General features: G+C 36.1%; 1 protein-coding gene across 9 annotated transcripts in view; it reads left to right on the top strand.

Moving 5' to 3' along the window:
- Positions 1-17,859, top strand: part of LAMA2 (laminin subunit alpha 2) — a 608,480-nt gene that overhangs the window by 312,568 nt on the left and 278,053 nt on the right. Inside the window, exon 1 of one of the 9 annotated variants that reach the window (XM_067010733.1) lies at positions 15,765-15,933. The exons of 7 other annotated variants lie outside the window; for them this stretch is intronic. In XM_067010733.1, the coding sequence (XP_066866834.1) occupies positions 15,925-15,933 (9 nt within the window). In that variant the 5' untranslated portion in view covers positions 15,765-15,924. Of the gene's footprint in view, positions 1-15,764; positions 15,934-17,859 lie in introns of those variants that run through there. One more of the 9 variants, XM_067010735.1, reaches the window with a different exon arrangement.

Raw genomic sequence — 17,859 nt, forward strand, 5'->3', positions numbered from 1 at the left:
TGACAGTCCGAGAAAAATTCATTAGCAAATTGATGCTATTTAAGCCTAGTTTTCACCTATAAGAATATAGCATTACTTCTGAAGAAATCTTCATTGATTAAATAAATTAAAATATATTAATAGTGGCATGTGAGTATTGAGATAGAAAACCTTACTAGTTCATATGAATGGGAACCAGTGGTTTTAGCTGACTGAAAACATTTTAATTCGTGGCCTGTTTCTTATTTTTACAAGCTTCTGAATACCATTATGAAAAATGTGTAAATGAATAAAACACATTTTCATTGAATATGTATTTTTAAAGAGACAGTGTATATTGCATAAAATTTTCTATCTGTAATAAAATCCAATTAAACTTTTACTTCAAAGCCCTTTCCAACAAGAAGTCCTTCTATCCTATTCTATTTAGGAACTTCCTGAATCCCTGACAGGAATAAAATAGCATATACGACTTGAATGACTTGAATGTCTATAGCTTAAAATTGCCAAAAAAATAAATACATACATAAACTGTCTTTTTTCTAACTGCTCTGAGGAGTTTAGAGAAGAGGCATTGGATGAGTTTCAGAGGTCTTACTTTTCTTACAGTGGAGAAATTTACTTACAGATAGTTTTAAAATAGAATGTTCTTTACCATATTTTCCATAATTTCTTCTTTGGTCATATGCTTTTTCTTTCTGTTGGCTGAAAATCAAACTGACAGAAGGAAAACAAGCAAATGCGATATTAAATAGCATCAGAGCAAAGGATTTGGACATCCTGTTCGTAGTTGTTGGTTCCCAAAGATAACTTCCCTTATCCTGGCTGAACTGCTTCTTATATCCACCCACAACGAAGTACTTCATGTCCCCCACAGATCATTTTCACATCAAAAAGCTGTGCTTGCCGGTGCTTCAGTTTCCATTCAGTGAACAAAATAATCGTAACAGGGTATGCAAATTGTTTGAATATGGAAGACATTTTTTAATGTAATGTGAAATCCCTCTGTGGTTTATGGTCAGATATCTCAGTATGAATGAAACAATTCACCTTAATAACTGAACCATATAAATTTTTGATACTACAATAATACTGCCAACTCTCACAAATTACCACAGTACATCTTAACTGTCATGTCATATCACATAAATTACAGTCATGATGACATGCTTAGCTTGGTTGATTTAATATCTTGCTAAGGAAATGGAAAATTGTAAGGTCTTGTTTGTAAATCCAGTAAAGCCACTTTTCTAAATAGTTGAGGCTAAGTTCTTTACCAGTAATTGCTGTAGGAATCAGAGCCATTGCCAGAATCTGACAGAAATAGTATATCAAGAAACTAGTACATCTGCTTAAATACTGAATTTTGTTTACATCCATGACCAGGGGGCTGTAGGTACATAATCACTCCTCTGCCTTTTTATTGTTAATTCCTAAGTCAAATAATGTATATATTTATGAGATGCTATTAGCTTTTCCTAAATATTTATATAACCAATTTTCAAACATTTTCCAAGTTACTTGGTTATAAGTCCACTTATACCAGAAGGGAGATGTGTTGTACATATTGCTGTAATGAAGGTGCCACATGCCAGTCTTTCTTTTTTTTTGTAACCTAACTCCAAATAATAAAATTATTCTCACTTGGGATACAGTTTGCTAACATAGAAACCTGCCTGATCATAATTAAACTCAAGAGCACTAGCCAATTTAGCAAAGGAATACTTTTCATCTTAAGAAACATTTTTATTTACTACAGTTCCTCTTTGGACTAATGATAAGTACATAAATGAATATAGTTATGTATGTGGATAGTGGATGAGGCCTAGAAAAAGGTAGCACATTTTTATACTACCCATTTAAAAAATTTCCATGATCTTGTTGTTAATTGCAACTTTTTGTGCCCAACACACAGTGAAGCCAAACAAACCAAAACATCAGAGTTTGGAGCTGAGAAAGGTTTATTGCAGGGCCAAGCAAGGAGAATGGGGTGGCTCATGCTCAAAAGACCCAAAATCCTCAAAGTGATTTTAAAGGCAAAGTGATGGAGGGGAGTTGCCTGGTGTGTGATCAGCTTGTGCACAATTCTCTGATTGGTTGATGGCGAGATAACAGGGTAGTGTCACAGGGCTTAACATTATCAATCTTCAGGTTCAGTAGGTCTGGGGGCTACGTGCTTATGGTCATTAAGTAGTTAACTTCTTCCATTTGGTAGGGGTTTTAGCATCTGTAAAACAACTCAGGAAATGTGCATCAGATACAGTTATCTAGGTGCTTCAGGGAGGAACTAAAGATTCTGTGACTGTCATATGGCTGATTTATTGTTTAAATTCTCACCAATTCTCCTGGCCCAACTGCTATTTTTGTCACTACACATTCAATCGTTAATTCTTGAGCCAGGCTTTTGTGACTCAGGGGAGGCCTGGGAGACTACAGCTTTTCTACAAACAAGAGGCCAGCAGAGGACATGGGGGAAGGGGTCTGTCCCAAGAAGGCCCTAAAGGGTCTTGCTGGATTACAATCTCAACTATGAGTTAGTTCCTCAACAGCAATCTTGAAAATGTTTTTTTTTCTCATGTGTGAGTGAGTATTTAGCACAATTGTCACAATCGAGTATTAATTTCGTGCCCCCCTCCATTCTAGATATTCAAAGAGAATTAAGTCAGGCACCCACAGGGCTCTACTAGGCAGCAGCTTATTTTCAAAATGCTTGGCACATGTTAATACTTGGTTTTAGGGCAGTTGTTTAAGCATGAAACTAGGCTAGGCAGGAATCGAAAGAGCTAGAGGACAGAGTCCTGCTGATTTGCTACAGGCTACAGCTATTGAGAAACAGTTTGGGTATTTCAGAGTTGGAATAATTTACTGCTTTAGTAAACTAAGTGCTATTGGAACATTGAAATGGTCATTTACTTAAGGTTACCCTAGTGGTCTGAAATAGATAGTGCAGCTTCCAAAAGCAATTCTCTTCCCATCCGTAAAGTTCCCTGAGAATCTGGCTTGGCCTATCTACTGTTCCCACATTACCATTAAGGTTTGAAAATCTCTCTCTGAGTGTTATTAAATTAATCTTGTGTCATTTGGTCTTTACAAAACAATGCTTATTTTCTACAACATTATACTATCTTTTTCTGTTTCTAGCTTAGAGAAACTTTTAAATTGTTTCATGTAGTTGCCAAGAATACCTATAGTTTAGCTTAAGATGCACATTATGAGTCTGTGGACAAAATAGTATCAGGTTCTAAAAATAATCTCTGGTATTTCTTTGCTGTGTTTGCTTGACTTTCAGTTCTACCCCTCAGATCCCTAATTAAAGCTGTGGATTTGAAGGAGATTGATGTTTGAGATTCGCAGGACAGGGTAGTCCTTGTTACATAAAAGGAACTTCACAAATATTTTGTGATCAATGCTACATTTTTGACAACAACAGAATAGTTTTCATTAGATTGCTCAGAAATGACTCTTGAGTTGGGATTTAAGTTAGAATTGAAAGATGATTTCAGTCTTGGTTAAAAAAGAACTAAGAACTTACTAATAAGCATGACCCACGCTCCTTTTAGCAGCATAATTTGTATTTCTGACTTCTTTGCTCCACATTCCTCAAAATTATTCAGAAATAAAGGTCAAACTCTCTCCCTCATCCTTAATATCCTCCAATTTAAGTCTTAGATTAAATGGATTAATTAAGGAAATATTATGTATGTGGTGAATGGTAGGGCCATAAAAGTAAATAAGAGAAATCAACTGTGATTGAATTTTTATTCCATAAATGAGATCATATAAAAAATGATTTAGTAATGGAGTAGTACTAGAAGAAGATCTGTTGTCAAGAATAAACCAAATGAATTGTTAGGGGCAAATGAGGAAACATATTTATTAAAAAGCAAACAAAAGAACTCAAGAACTCATTTATTGCCCATAGTTCTGGTAATGTCTACTATGCAAAATTAGCCTACCTATGGGGACTCAAAGTCAAATTTCTAGAATAATGAAAATTAATAAAACTGACTCAAGTGGAAAAATGTGAAAAGTGATATGAATGTCAAAGCAATTGAATCAGTAGCCAAAAAGTTCTTCCCATAAAGAAAACAAGTATTTTGTTTACTTCTGTTTATTTTGTTCAATCACATTTCAAACCTTAAAAGTTTTTTTCAATCTTACAAGGTTTCCAGAGAACAGAACAGTGAGGACTACTCCTCAAGCAATTTTATGTGGCTTAATATGCTGGATATCAGGGAGGTATGAAAAAGGAAATCCCTGTTCAAACTCATTCATGAAAATAGATGCAAACATCCTAACCAAAGCATGAACAATCCATAATGTATAAAAATGGTAAAACTAAATTGGCCAGGTTACTTTTATCATAGGAGTTCAATGTTGGTTTAATATCAAAATATCAGTGTAAGTGATTGACAATATTGACTGATTAAAGGAGCGGGAAAAAATATTTCGATAGAGGTAGAAAAAGAAATAGTTAAAATTAAATAATGAATCGTGATGTTTTAAAAATTTTGCAGACTAGGATTGGAAAGGCACTTCTTTATCTGATGAAAAGTATCTACACAAAAATGAATAGCATCTATGTTGAAAGAATTCTTTAAAATCGCAAACAATTTTCACTCTGACCACTTTTATTTAACATTGTACTAGAATATTTGGACAGTGCAGTAAGGTAAAAAATAAAAGATACAGAGATTGAAAAGGAAGAAATAAAACTGTCATTTGTAGATGATATGATTATCTGCTTTGTGAATTCAGAAGATAAATTATTAATAGGTGAATGAAGAAAGAAACTGTATACAAAGTTAATTTATAAAAGTCGATTGTGTTTCTTTACATCAGAAAAAAATCAGTTAAAACAACACTTTAAAAATAAGTCCTTTATATAGACCATCTTATTTACAAAGCAGAAATAGAGACACAGACGTAGAGAACAAACGCATGGACATCAAGGGGGAAGTGGGGGGTGTTGGGATGAATTGGGAGATTGGGATTGATGTATATACATTACTAATACTATGTATAAAATAGATAACTAATGAGAACCTGCTGTATAGCACAAGGAAGTCTACTCAGTCCTCTGTGGTGACCTAAATGGGAAGGAAATCCAGAAAAAAGGGGATATATGTATACGTATAGCTGATTCACTTTGCTGTGCAGTAGAAACTAACACAATATTGTAAAGCAACTATACTCCAATTAAAAAAAGAAAACTTGGGAGGGTGGGAGAAAGGGTGATGCAAGAGGGAAGAGATATGGGAACATATGTATATGTATAACTGATTCACTTTGTTGTAAAGGAGAAACTAACACACCATTGTAAAACAGTTATACTCCAATAAAGGTGTTAAAAAAAAAAGAAAACTTAACAAAAAAAGAAGTGCTTTATAATAGCGATAAGTATTAAAAGTACCAAGGATAGAATCTATACAGAAAACCAAAGGGCCAAAAATAATTAAAGGAAATCCTAAAGAAAGCCGGAAATGGAGTATTAATTAAAACTTACCTGATATAAAGACTTCGGACTCATTTTAAAAAAGAAATAATTACTGAGACAAAGTGCTGTTGGTGTGAAAATAGGTTAAAAATGCTCAATGGAGCTGAAAAAAAAAAAAAACAGCCCAGAAATATCCCGTGCATATATGGATACTTGATTTTTAACAAAACAGATATTGCAGATCAATGACAATAAGGTAGACCATATAATAAATGCTACTGGTACCACTGGTTATCTAAAGAGGAAAAAATAATAACCATCTCTACCTAATATTATACATAAAATAAACTCTAATTGAATCAAAGACTACAATTTCAAAAATCATACTAAAAAAGCTTTTCAAAGACAATACCTTGGATTTTTGCTTCTGACCATGATTGAATAAACGTTTCTTAAACAACAAGAAAACTTGAGAAAAAGTGTCAAACAAGAGTTTTTAGACACTGGACAGCAGATGGTGTAGGACTGTGATCCCTGAGAAAAAAGAAATAGATGAGTTCAGGCTTAACAGCCGCCAAGATTGTTGCCCGGGTGTAGTTTCCAAGGTGAAATGCATTGAGGGAAAACCCAAACAACATTGTTTGAAAGAGGGAGATTGGAGTTCAGGGAAGCCCAGGAAGCTAGAACTTGTGGGACAGAATATTAGGGAAGAGGAAGGTGGAGAGAAAATGAGAGAGAAGAGAGAATCAATCCAGATATCTGTAAAGATGTAAAGGGAACTTTCAACCTGGCTGAATATTGACTTGGATGGCAGAAGACTACCTATCTAATATTGATGGAAGAACTACCAAAAAGTAACAAGAAACAATTCCTAGCTCATTTTCCCACCACCTAAAGGGGAAGAGTGTCATAATAGAGACAACTTCAGTAAAATACTTAGTACTGTCTTAGTAGAGGGGCTAAATTAGCCCCAGACTACAGGCTGCTCTAACCCACCTTAACAAATCTTAAAAACTGACCTTAAAAGAAACCAATTTTTTCCAAAACTGCATACTAGAACAAAATCCAATACTACTTAATTAATTACAACAAAATTCAGCACCCAACAATGTAAAATCTATCATGTCTGGCATCAAATAAAAAATGACCAAGCATGTAAACAAGCAGGGGCATATGAGCCATAACCAGGAGAAAAATCAATCAACAGAAACAGACCCAAAATGTTAAGGAAATAATGTCAAAGTACATCAGAATCAAATTATTAGAAAAACAGTGGTCAAGATAAAGAGATCTTAAAAGCAGCCAGAGGGCTTCCCTGGTGGTACAGTGGTTGAGAGTCCACCTGCCCATGCAGGGGACGTGGGTTCGTGCCCCGGTCCGGGAAGATCCCACATGCCGCGGAGCAGCTGGGCCCGTGAGCCATGGCCGCTGAGCCTGCGCGTCCGGAGCCTGGGTCCCGCAACAGGAGAGGCCACAACAGTGAGAGGCCTGAGTACTGCAAAAAAAAAAAAAAAAAAAAAAAAGAAAAGAAAAGAAAAGCAGCCAGAGAAAGACACAACATGTACAGAAGAACAAAGATAAGATAGAAGATTCTTAGACATCACAAGAGCCAGAATACAGTACAGAGATATTTTAAAATATTGGGAAAGAAACAACAGCAAACAAAAATTATTAATCTAGAATTTTTACCAGGCCAAAATATATTTGAAAAAGGAAGGCAAAACAAAGAGTATTCCAGAGAAATAAAGGGTGAGATACTTTTTCACCAACGTATCACTAGAAGAAAGGTAGACAGTTCTTCCAGTAAAAGGAATATGATAGCAGAGGAAATTTGTCCCTACAAAAAGAAACTAAGAGTAACACAAAAGCTAAATAATAATGCTTTCTCCACGGATTGCCACCTACTATGGGACCTCAGGCTGGTCACCTCTTTAGCCTTGGGGCTTAACATAATGGTTATCAAATGAATGACAAAACACACAAGGTGAAAATAGAAATTTGGGTACTCTGTATAATTTTTTGTTTGGAATTGTAAAATGGAAGACCATGAAACCCCCATTCCTTATCTCAAAAGTAAAGAAAGCAAAACCACCATCAATTTGAAAGAGTTTCAGTCAAATCTTAATGAAAAACTTTACATTTTTACTATATCCTTTTCAATAACACTTTTACACCCGCGTTTCATGTGCAGCTCAGTGAAGAACTATAGGGAACCGGTGGATTGCTGGTTCTGATGTACTACCCTAAGTCCTTGTGGGACAAACCTCCAGTGTGCTGGCCTCTGCCACTTGCAATAGATCAGACCCACCAACTATTGCTGTTGTAGTTTAGGGGGGCAGTATTATGCCCTTTCTGAACCTATCATGGCCAGAGTGTTTTATCTACTGGGTTTTTGTATGTAACCCAGTGTATGCTGTTTAATTGTTGGTAGTGGGAGAAGAGCAAAATGGTGGAGAAGGATGGAATACAGATATGTATAGAAGGAAGATGGCCATCTGTAAAGCAAGGAGAGAGGCCTGGAGCAGCTCCTTCTCTCACAGCCCTCAGAAGAGACCAATCCTGCTGACATCTTGATTGTGGACTGCCAAAGGAGTAATTATTTTCTTTCTTCATTTTCATTTTCTGTACATATCTGTGTCCCATCCTTTCCCACCATCTTGCTCTTGATTGAAAGCTATTATTTATGCATGGGGAGGCTCTGGTCAGTTATTTTCGGTGTTTTGATCCTTATGTCTTTCACAGATCTGATTCAAATGCTGTATCTCTTCCTTATTAGTTTTGTAATCTTGGACACATCCCATTATTTAGTTGAGACTTACTTTCAATATCTGCAAATTGAGAGTTCCAGCACCTCTTCAGAATAGTACAAAGCCCTCAAAAATGCCCTTAGCATGCAGAAGCTGTTCAGTAAATGTCAACTGCTTTGAGAATCTCTGTAGTTGTATGCTGCAGTAATTTATACAGAGGTAATGTTTATATCAATATAAGACACTTGTTGAAACACTGTCCCTTGCTTATTATTGCTATCTGATATAGCATCTGGTGGTGGTAAAGATAAGGTAGCATTAAAAATAAAAATGGACAATCACAGAGAGTTAATTTTAGCAAGTAAGTAGATTATGTGACTTAAACAGCAGTTTTACGGAAATGTGAAAAAATTAAATCAATTATGTAGATTTTTGAGAAACCTGCAGAGTGTTTTACACTTTATCTTGAAGGTACCAAAATAAAGCAAACAAGCATCGCTTCTTGTCTTTCCAAGTAAATGACGTGATAAGCATCTAACTATTCCTGCTTTACTGAAGTTTTTAAAGGGATTTAAGATTTCTGTCCATCAATAAATGATTAGGGAAGTTAATTTTATAGGCATTATAAACAGCATCAATACCCTGCAGCTATAATGTACCAAGTTAAAATGAGGTCATTAAGGTAGACCCAAACTTGATATGACTGATATCCTTATAAAAAGGGAAAATTTGGAGACAGATACTCATACAAGGAAAATGCCATGTGAACATGAAGACAGCCATCTACAAGCCAAGGAGAGAGGCCTAAAACAGATCCTTTTCTCACAGCCTTCAGAAGGAACCAACACTGCCAACACCTTGATTTTGGACTTGTATCCTTTAGAACTGTGAGACAATGAATTTCTGTTTTTTAAGACACTTAGTTTATGGTTTTGTGTGGCAGCCTTAGCAAACAAATCAAGTAAAATATCAACTTTAAAAATTTGATAATTTTCATTTTGTTTTAATTTATAGCAAACAAAAGGCTAATCTAATATCTAAAGAAGTTATAGAAATTGATAAGAAAGACCAACAGTTCAATAAAGAAATGGGCAACAGATATGAATGAACAGTTCATAGAAAAGGAATACAGATGGCGCTTAGGTATATGAAACAATGTACAACCTGACTCATAATACAACTACACTGAGAAATTGTCATTTATCTTGGAAAAGACAACAAAATGGCAAAGTGGATAGCACAGTATTAGTAAGATTGTTAAATGACAAAAATCTTATAATATTGGTAGTGGAGATACATATTGATGCAATCCAAGGAAACTAATTTAGAAATCTTTACCAAAGTTATGAATGCACACGTGCTTATATATTTCTCCTCTGGGAATTATTTCCTACTGGTATATATAAACGTGTGAAATGCAAAGTTATTCATTCATAAATGTTTGTGATAAACACAAAAATGTCTGTCACTGAGAGACTGATTAAATGAATTTTGGTACATACACACAGTCAAACACTATAAAACTATAAATAAGAAAAGAAGTTGTCTACGAATATGGAATGATCCAAGGTATATGGTTAAGTAAGTAAACCTAGAAGTAGAATAGTGTATATATGACCATCACTTGTGTAAAAAATAGTGGAGAAAAATAATATGCTTGTAATTATAAGGTAACTTAGCTATTTAAAGTCACAGCCAGCATTTGATTTGAGGTGAGTTTGCCTCAGAGACTATCTACTGCCCCACTCAAGATTGTAATATTGTCAAAGTTGTAAAATAAGATATTTTAAGTAACAGTCTGTTTTTATTTTGATCTATTATAACCTATTAATTTTCTATTCTAGACTTTGTTGTAAAGATTATCGCTTTGATGTGATCACTTAAGTGCCTCAATTCTATAAGCTAAAAATGGTTGTCATGCTTAATTAATCAAAAGGATTCCAATAGCACTCTTATCTTACCAGGTAGTTTCAGGAAATTCTGTTATTGTCAGCAGGGCATGTTGGGGAAGCATAAAGCTTACATTTATATTACTGAGGTCTTCTTGTCACTTCCAACAGTAGTAGTTGAGTAAAGCAGACACTCTCTCACCTTACTTTTTCTGAAGCTCTCCCTCTATTACCTAGGTTGGAGATTCCAAGTAGTTAAAATTCAACATTTGCCACATGGAAAAAGGAGCTATGTGGTAAGATCCCAATCTGAAATGTGATGAATTATTGAACAGGTAGTTTGTTGGGTGATTGAAAATTACCTGTGAAAGAGTGCTTATCTCCTTGAGGCACGTCGAAAGCTGACGGAATTGAGCCAATTCCGTCAGCTTTCATCGTGCCTGACTTTTCGAAAGCTGACTGTCTCTTCAATGAGTTGTGACCTCTCGATGGTAATAGCTTATTATGATGATAAATGAACCCATCTCTTCAACTGAAGCCTGAGTACACACTTCAGCAGTTTCCTTGAATCATGAGGCCATTACCTCTCAAGTTCAGATGGACAACAGTGACAGCCACAGGAGCAGACACCATGCATGACTAGACACAGATGATTGTTTTACTCAGATGATATATTTACAGCTATTTCCAAAGAAACGGGACCTCCTTGTGCCTTGTGTGTTCACACCTGAAATATTTACCATGTGATGTTTCCTTTATCAGCAAGAAAGCTACATCATTCCGAGATAACTATGTTTTTTTCCGGTTTTGTTTTTTGTCTTAGTTTTTGTTTGTTGTTTTTGGTGTTTAAATTGCCCAGTCTTGGTCTCCTGCTTGAGTAAAATTTCAGAATAACAATATTTTTTTTACATTGAAGAAGTTTGTACTATACAAACAACTGTTTTTAAAAAACTAATTATTTTAATCCTCACAATTTAAATCTCACAATTTATGTTTGATGTGAGTTAGGGAAACTAGTCAGAGACTTCTTTTTATTTGTAGAGAACTTTTGTAAAGCTCTTTGCTTTAAGAATCACACAAGCGTAAATACTTTAGTTTTCGCATTTCTATTTTAAGGAAATGTCAAAAATTCTTTAAGTAGTTACTGAAGGTTGATATCAATTTCCTTATCCTGCAGTAGTGATATCTCTGGTTTGAGAAGAATTAGAGGAGAACAGGTTATTTATTATGTCTATAACAAAATACAGTCTTCTAATTGCTAATAATTATTAGACAGAGGTCAGTTGCCAGCCTCCCAAATATATCCTGAAAAAACATATTCACCAAGCAAAACTAAGTTTATGAAATTACTGTAATAAGGGAAAACACCAGCCACCTTGACAAAGTCTTAGTAGTGTCTCAAAGGAAAGGAAAGAGCAGAGGAGGATACTCGTGGGCAGTATCCCAGTAGGGGAAAGGTTGGGTGACTTCAGGGTGCATCTTGAATTGAAGGCAAGTGGGCAGAATTTATGATACCCATAGCCTTGGATTTGTCACAAGAGTCTTGAAGTGTTGAAGAGCATGCTATTAGTATATAAGTGGGCTGTTTGAGACAGATCACAGTCCAGGAACCAGGTTCTCTTGGAGCTTGTTTGCAGAATTAGTTAGTTAGTTAGTTTTCCATATATTTTTATCTTTTTATAATAAAATGTTTCAAGCATATACAAGGTAGTGAGACTATTATAATGAACCTACCATCCAGCTTCAACAATTATCTACTCATGGACAATCTTATTTCAAATATAATCACACCTATTCCCCTACACCTCCCTCCCTCCACCACACTGAAGCAAGTCCCAGAGCTCTTATCATAAATATTCCAGCAATAGGGGTTATCAATTATGCTTGCTCCCAGTTTTAACATAGGAATAAGGAATTATGTGGACTTTAGTTCTTACAGACAGTAGCTGTGGGATCATATAACATAGTTACCTAGTTATTTTGTGCCACTGCTTCCTCATGTGTAAAGTGGAGATAATACTAATACCCATTTCAGCAGAGTTATTTTGAGGATTTAATACATATACGGCACTTAAGACATTGCTTGATAAATAATAAGCACTCAGTATTAGTGGGCCTATTTTGAGGTCAGACATTATTCATTGAAATTTTAGAAAAACTACCCATAAAGAAAGGAAGGAAAGGAAAGGACAGGAGAGGAAAGGAAGGGAGGGAAGAAGGAAAGGAGGGAGGAAGGAAGGAAGGAAAGAAGGAAGGATGGAAGGAAGGAAGGGAGAAATAGAGCAAAAAAGGTAAAGAAGAATCTGCTCATATATATTTCATTTTTTAGGGTGTTTTGATTTAGAAAGTAACAATCTGTTGGGACCTTTCTCTCCTAGTCCAAATCTATGAAGAGGTGGTTTGATCTTTGTGTAAATACCCTTTTTTCCAGTTTTCTTCTGAGGCTGGGTTTGACATGATTATTAGCCCCAGTGTCCTTGAAATAAGTCCTTTATAATGAAATGGAACTGGAAATAACCCACAAGCACAAAGCTTGGCAGGCCATTGAAGGTCTCCGAGGCCATTTAATGCCTTAAGCTTATTTTTACTTATCATCACAGGGAAAAAAAAATGAACAGGGGCATTGTCTTATATCAAATAATTTTAAATTAAGATGTGATGGTTTTTTATAAAAGTCAAAATACTTTTTGCTTTTCTTTCAAAACACATGTAGAGATAAAATTTGATTATGTTAATATCTAATCTTAATTCTGCTCTTGATGAGAAACTCTTTTGAAACTTTTACACAGGAAACAGCACAGCAGTTTAATGGATCTCACTGTCTAGCAGATATTTGGAGGATGAAGGATAGAGTAAGCGTTTGGAACAAGAAATAACTTTCTATTGTGCCAAACACATGAACTTTTGCCTGGTGAAAGACGTTTAGGCTAAAGAAAATATAAACTATCCTGGGAATGAACCCTATGACCACTTGATCCTGTAAGACTTAGCAGGGATGGGGTTTGGTTCCATGTCCCTGACTTGTGTGGTATGATAATTTTACTTAAAAGAGACAAGCCAGGGCTTCCCTGGTGGCGCAGTGGTTGAGAATCCGCCTGCCGATGCAGGGGACGCGGGTTCGTGCCCCGGTCCGGGAAGATCCCACATGCCGCGGAGCGGCTGGGCCCGTGAGCCATGGCCGCTGAGCCTGCGCGTCCGGAGCCTGTGCTCCGCAACGGGAGAGGCCACAGCAGTGAGAGGCCTGCGTACCGCACACACACAAGAAAGCGACAAGCCACGTTAAGGGGTTCAGCTAAACCATTTACATCAACCCCTTTTTAATATCTAGTTAGAGCTACATCAGTCTCTCAAGTGTGGTGCTCAGGACCACATCAGAGTTACCTGGGGTCTTTATTAAAAGTGGACATTACTGACCCCTATCTTAGATTCACTCAGTCAGGCGATCTGGGGGAAATGTGTGGAAATCTACATTTTTAAACAACCTCCCCAAGTGATTCTTTACGCATAACATTTTGAGAGCCACTCTTTTATGATTACTTTAAAAAATTACTGCTGATGAATTAAGTATCTGTATATGATTCCAGAGTGAAAGTTTCCAAAGCTTAAAAAAAAAAAAAAAAAAAATCCTGCCGCATGCTTTACTCTGAATTCAGAGGTTGACTTTTTTACCCAACAGTAATAGTTTAGCCTGTGCAATGGAACCCTATTATCATATTTTCTTAGCTACCACAAAATGTGTAAATCCAAATCTATATATCCATCTCATTACAAACAGAAACACCCACACACAATACGCACACACATACATATTCACATGGGAAGAAAATGACTCTCAGAAATAAGCTGTGTTCTTTTTTAACAGGAAGTCCAAAATGCCCTGCCATTAATATCTGGAATGAGGAAGCTTGGCAAGATCAGAATATGACCTGGGGATTAGGGACAGTTTCAGATTCTAGAAGAGGTTCCAGCTCTTCCTGAATGTGTTAACAGTTTTGCTGCTTGAGCTAAGTATAAACACAAGCAAGACCCTTAACTTCATTGTGTTTGAATTTTTTATTGGTGAAGTTAGGGAGAGGTTAAAACTTTCGCAACAGATCCTGTTTTGCAAATAAAATCTTAATTAGAACACACAAAATCAAGAAAAATCCTTCAAGTGGGTGACAGGGCTGGTGCTGGTTACCAGGGGAGACAGGAACGGTGCTGGTTACAATGACTGGCAGGGCCGGTCCTGGTTATACTGGGTGACACGGCCAGGAGCTCTGTCTGCATTTTATTCCATAGCCTCATCTGTGGTTTCCCCAAAAGAAAACTAGGTTTTGGAGAAACATGGTATGAAAACAAACAGACCAAATGACTTAGAAAGTCTCTTGCACATTTAAAATTTTATGATTCTAACACCAAACAGAATAATACAATCAGCTGACTATTAACAATGAAATAATAACTCTACAAAGTATGGTAAAGAGGCTACTTGATACCAGTTGAAAACACAAGTGTTTCTCAGCTGAGTTACTGTCCATATCCAGATGCCTTGATGGTACGTACACCCAGCCATAGAAAATGTGGGAGGTTTCAGAGCAAAGCAACTAAAATGATTTAAGACACTGAATAGTCAGAGTTGAGCCCACATCATTTCTTACATAAACTACAGAAAAAGCCATCTAACTTTCTACCTCCAGCCTTCCCATTCTAGTACTTTATTCACATACCTGATGGAGGAAGATCTTTATAAAACTCAAATTTGATTGCCTCCGTCCACTGCACTGTCTTAACGATACAGTGAGGTCTCTGAGACAATTCTGGTCTTGTACTCAGGAAGGAACTCTGTGGTCCAGCCATTCAAATGCCTATATGTATTCCATTCTCTCTCATACTTTCCTATCTCACATTTTCCTTTTGTCTGAGATTCTCTTGTACCATTTTCCTGAGTGACTAACTTGTGTTCATCCTTCAGAATGCAGTTCAAGCATTGATTTCTATAGGAAAATTTTCTGACCCCATCTCCCAGGACAGGCTGAGTTAGGCCTTCCTTTGTGCTCTTTCCCTGAGACTTCCCACCACCCAGCAAACAAAAATATTCCTCCCTAAACTGTGAGTTCCTGGATGCAACTGGGTTCTGTTCACCTTTGTACTTCTAGGACTTAGGACATTGCTTAGTGTTGTTTAGGAACTTAATAATATCCCCTGTAGAGTGAATAAATAGATGCTCTATGTGAATAGTTATTATTTCTGTTTCCATAGAAGATGAACAAGAGGAAATATAGGTAGAATTCTCCTAAATAAAAAAGTTTTGAAGCTGTCGAAAAAGAACTTGGTTGGGATTTCTTCCGAAGTGCCTGTCTGGATTTTCTAAATGTTGTAAAAAATAATTCTGGGATCATTTAAGGCCACATCCATTCAGAGCCAGGCAGATGACCTGAATAGTCTGCCAAATTCTTTTCCAGCCCTCAAATTGTATGAGCCTGAGCAGCATCGTTTGAGTAAAAGTCTTGTTCTCTGTGAATCAGGAGGGAGTTATGCTGTTTTGAATATTTACACAGAAACAAAGAATTTCGGAACTGGAAATCATTTGAGCCATATTCTATTAAATGCTTTTCACATTGTGTTCTGTGTGGTCTTCCTGTGCTGGGACAGGAGGCATGGAATAGACAGGGAGCCCCTTTCCTTCTTAGACCAGGTGTATTTATCTAGTTTGCACATTGAGAGTACATGGAATGGAAGCTGAGGCTGTGAGAGATGAAGTCACTTGAACAAAGATACACAGCTTCTCCAGAGACCAGGCTGACGTTAGAGTTATGACCCCCTGACTTCCGTGCAGATCTCTTTCCATTTTTCCTATGCAACACATGAAAAAGGGCAGGTTATTTACATAATGGTCAAGGTAAGTTAAAATTGTGACATTTGTTTTGAAACATCAATTTTGAGTTCATGCCATCAAATTAAAGAAGTTTGTTAGCTAAGTTTAATTTGCTTTCACATAGGAAGCAGCTGTCTTTCAAGATAGTAAAATAAACAGATACAATCATATTTGGTCAGCTGTGGCTTTTAATTTAAACGTTTGACTTAGTGCTGTTTAGTCTGCTGATTTCTAAAGTATTCTTGTGGAGAGAGGTGTACGCATTTTAAAGCATTTTTAATGTTTATTATGATGTCCTAGGTCTGGCTGTCTTTCTATCTCTCTGCATCCCCTGAATAGACATGACACTGCTTTGGCAGCACCTGTTTGACAATATACGTGTTACTTTCATAATCTGTATGTTTTAGAAGAAGTGGCAAAGATGCGATAGGCCATTTTCTTCTTTACTGTCTCCATAGTTTTGTCTTTCAGAGTGTCATGTAGTTGGAATCATAAGTATGTAGCCTTTCCTGGTGGGTTTCTTTCAATTAATAAGATACATTTAAAGTTTCTTCATTTCTTTTGGTGAATTGATAGTTCATTGCTTTTTAGCGCTGAGAAATACTCCATTTGGGGGCCACACTACAATTTATTTATCTATTCACTTACTAAGGGACATCTTGGTTGCTTCCACGTTTTGGTAAAAATGAATAAAGCTGCTGCAGTCATCCACAGGCAGGTTTTACTGTGGATATAGAATTTTTTGTGGGCTTAAGTTTTCAATCCCTTTAGGTTATTGGAAGAGAATGTTTAGTTTTATATGTAACTGCCAGTGTCTTTCCAATTTAGCTGTATTGTTTTGCATTTACCACCAACAATGAAAGAGAGTTCCTGTTGTTCCACATTGTTGCCAGTATTTGGTGTTGTCAGGTTATAGGTATTAGGCATTCTGATTGGTGTGTGGTGGTATCTCATTGTTTTAATTCTTGATTCTCTAATGATGTATGATGCTGAGCATCACTTCATATGCTTTCTTGCTAACTGTATAAAATCTTTGGTGAGTAGTCAGTTCCTATTTTTGCCCGTTTTTTAAACTGGATTGTTGATATTTTTATTGTTGAGATTTAAACGTTCTTTTATGTTTCGTAATAAGTTCTCTATCAGATAAGTCTTTTGAAAATATTTTCTCCCAAACTGTGACTTGCTTTTCATTCTCTTGACAGTGCCTTTTGCAGAGCAGATCATTTTTAATTTTAATAAAGTCCCACTTATTTATTTTTCTTTCATAACTATAGTATTGTATTTAAAAACTCATTACCAAACCTAAGATCGTCTAGATTGTCTCCTGTGTTATCTTCCAGGAGGTAAAAGACTGAATGGGACCCCAAGGGATTATCCAGCTTAGAGGTTTTTATTCCCAATAGATTCATAAAGGGGGTATGTACAGTATGCTAGCTGCAAATGTAACCCAATATCAAAGCTTCTGGTTTAGACCACTCCCCCATATCCATGTCTTTTTTTTCCCTCAGTAAGAAGTAACTAGAAATACCAGTTTTGCCACTCTATGCTGCAATAATGCATTTCTGGCGAATGCTGTGGTACCCAGCCCATATATATTTCTCAAGGTTGTGTAGTATAATAGCAAAAATGATGGAGTCAAACAGACCTGATTTTGTTTTTTAAACCTAACATTTACTAGCTGTGAGATTTTAGAAAAATTCTTTCACTTCATATCCTTCATCACTTTAGTTATAAAATGGCGATTGTAAATGCTACCTCACAGAATTACCATGATGATTTCATTTAATAATACATAAAACACCTGGTATGTAATAGGAACTGGATTATTATTTATCCCTTTGTTTTCCCTTGATATTCCCATAAAAATAATTTGATTTAATATGCGAAATTATATGATAGATTCCAGTTGACTAACTGAATCTGGAGGAAGAGGCTTGTCACTTATTTTTC

This window comes from Kogia breviceps, chromosome 13, assembly GCF_026419965.1.
Source record: "Kogia breviceps isolate mKogBre1 chromosome 13, mKogBre1 haplotype 1, whole genome shotgun sequence".
Classification (NCBI taxonomy): Eukaryota; Metazoa; Chordata; class Mammalia; order Artiodactyla; family Physeteridae; genus Kogia; species Kogia breviceps.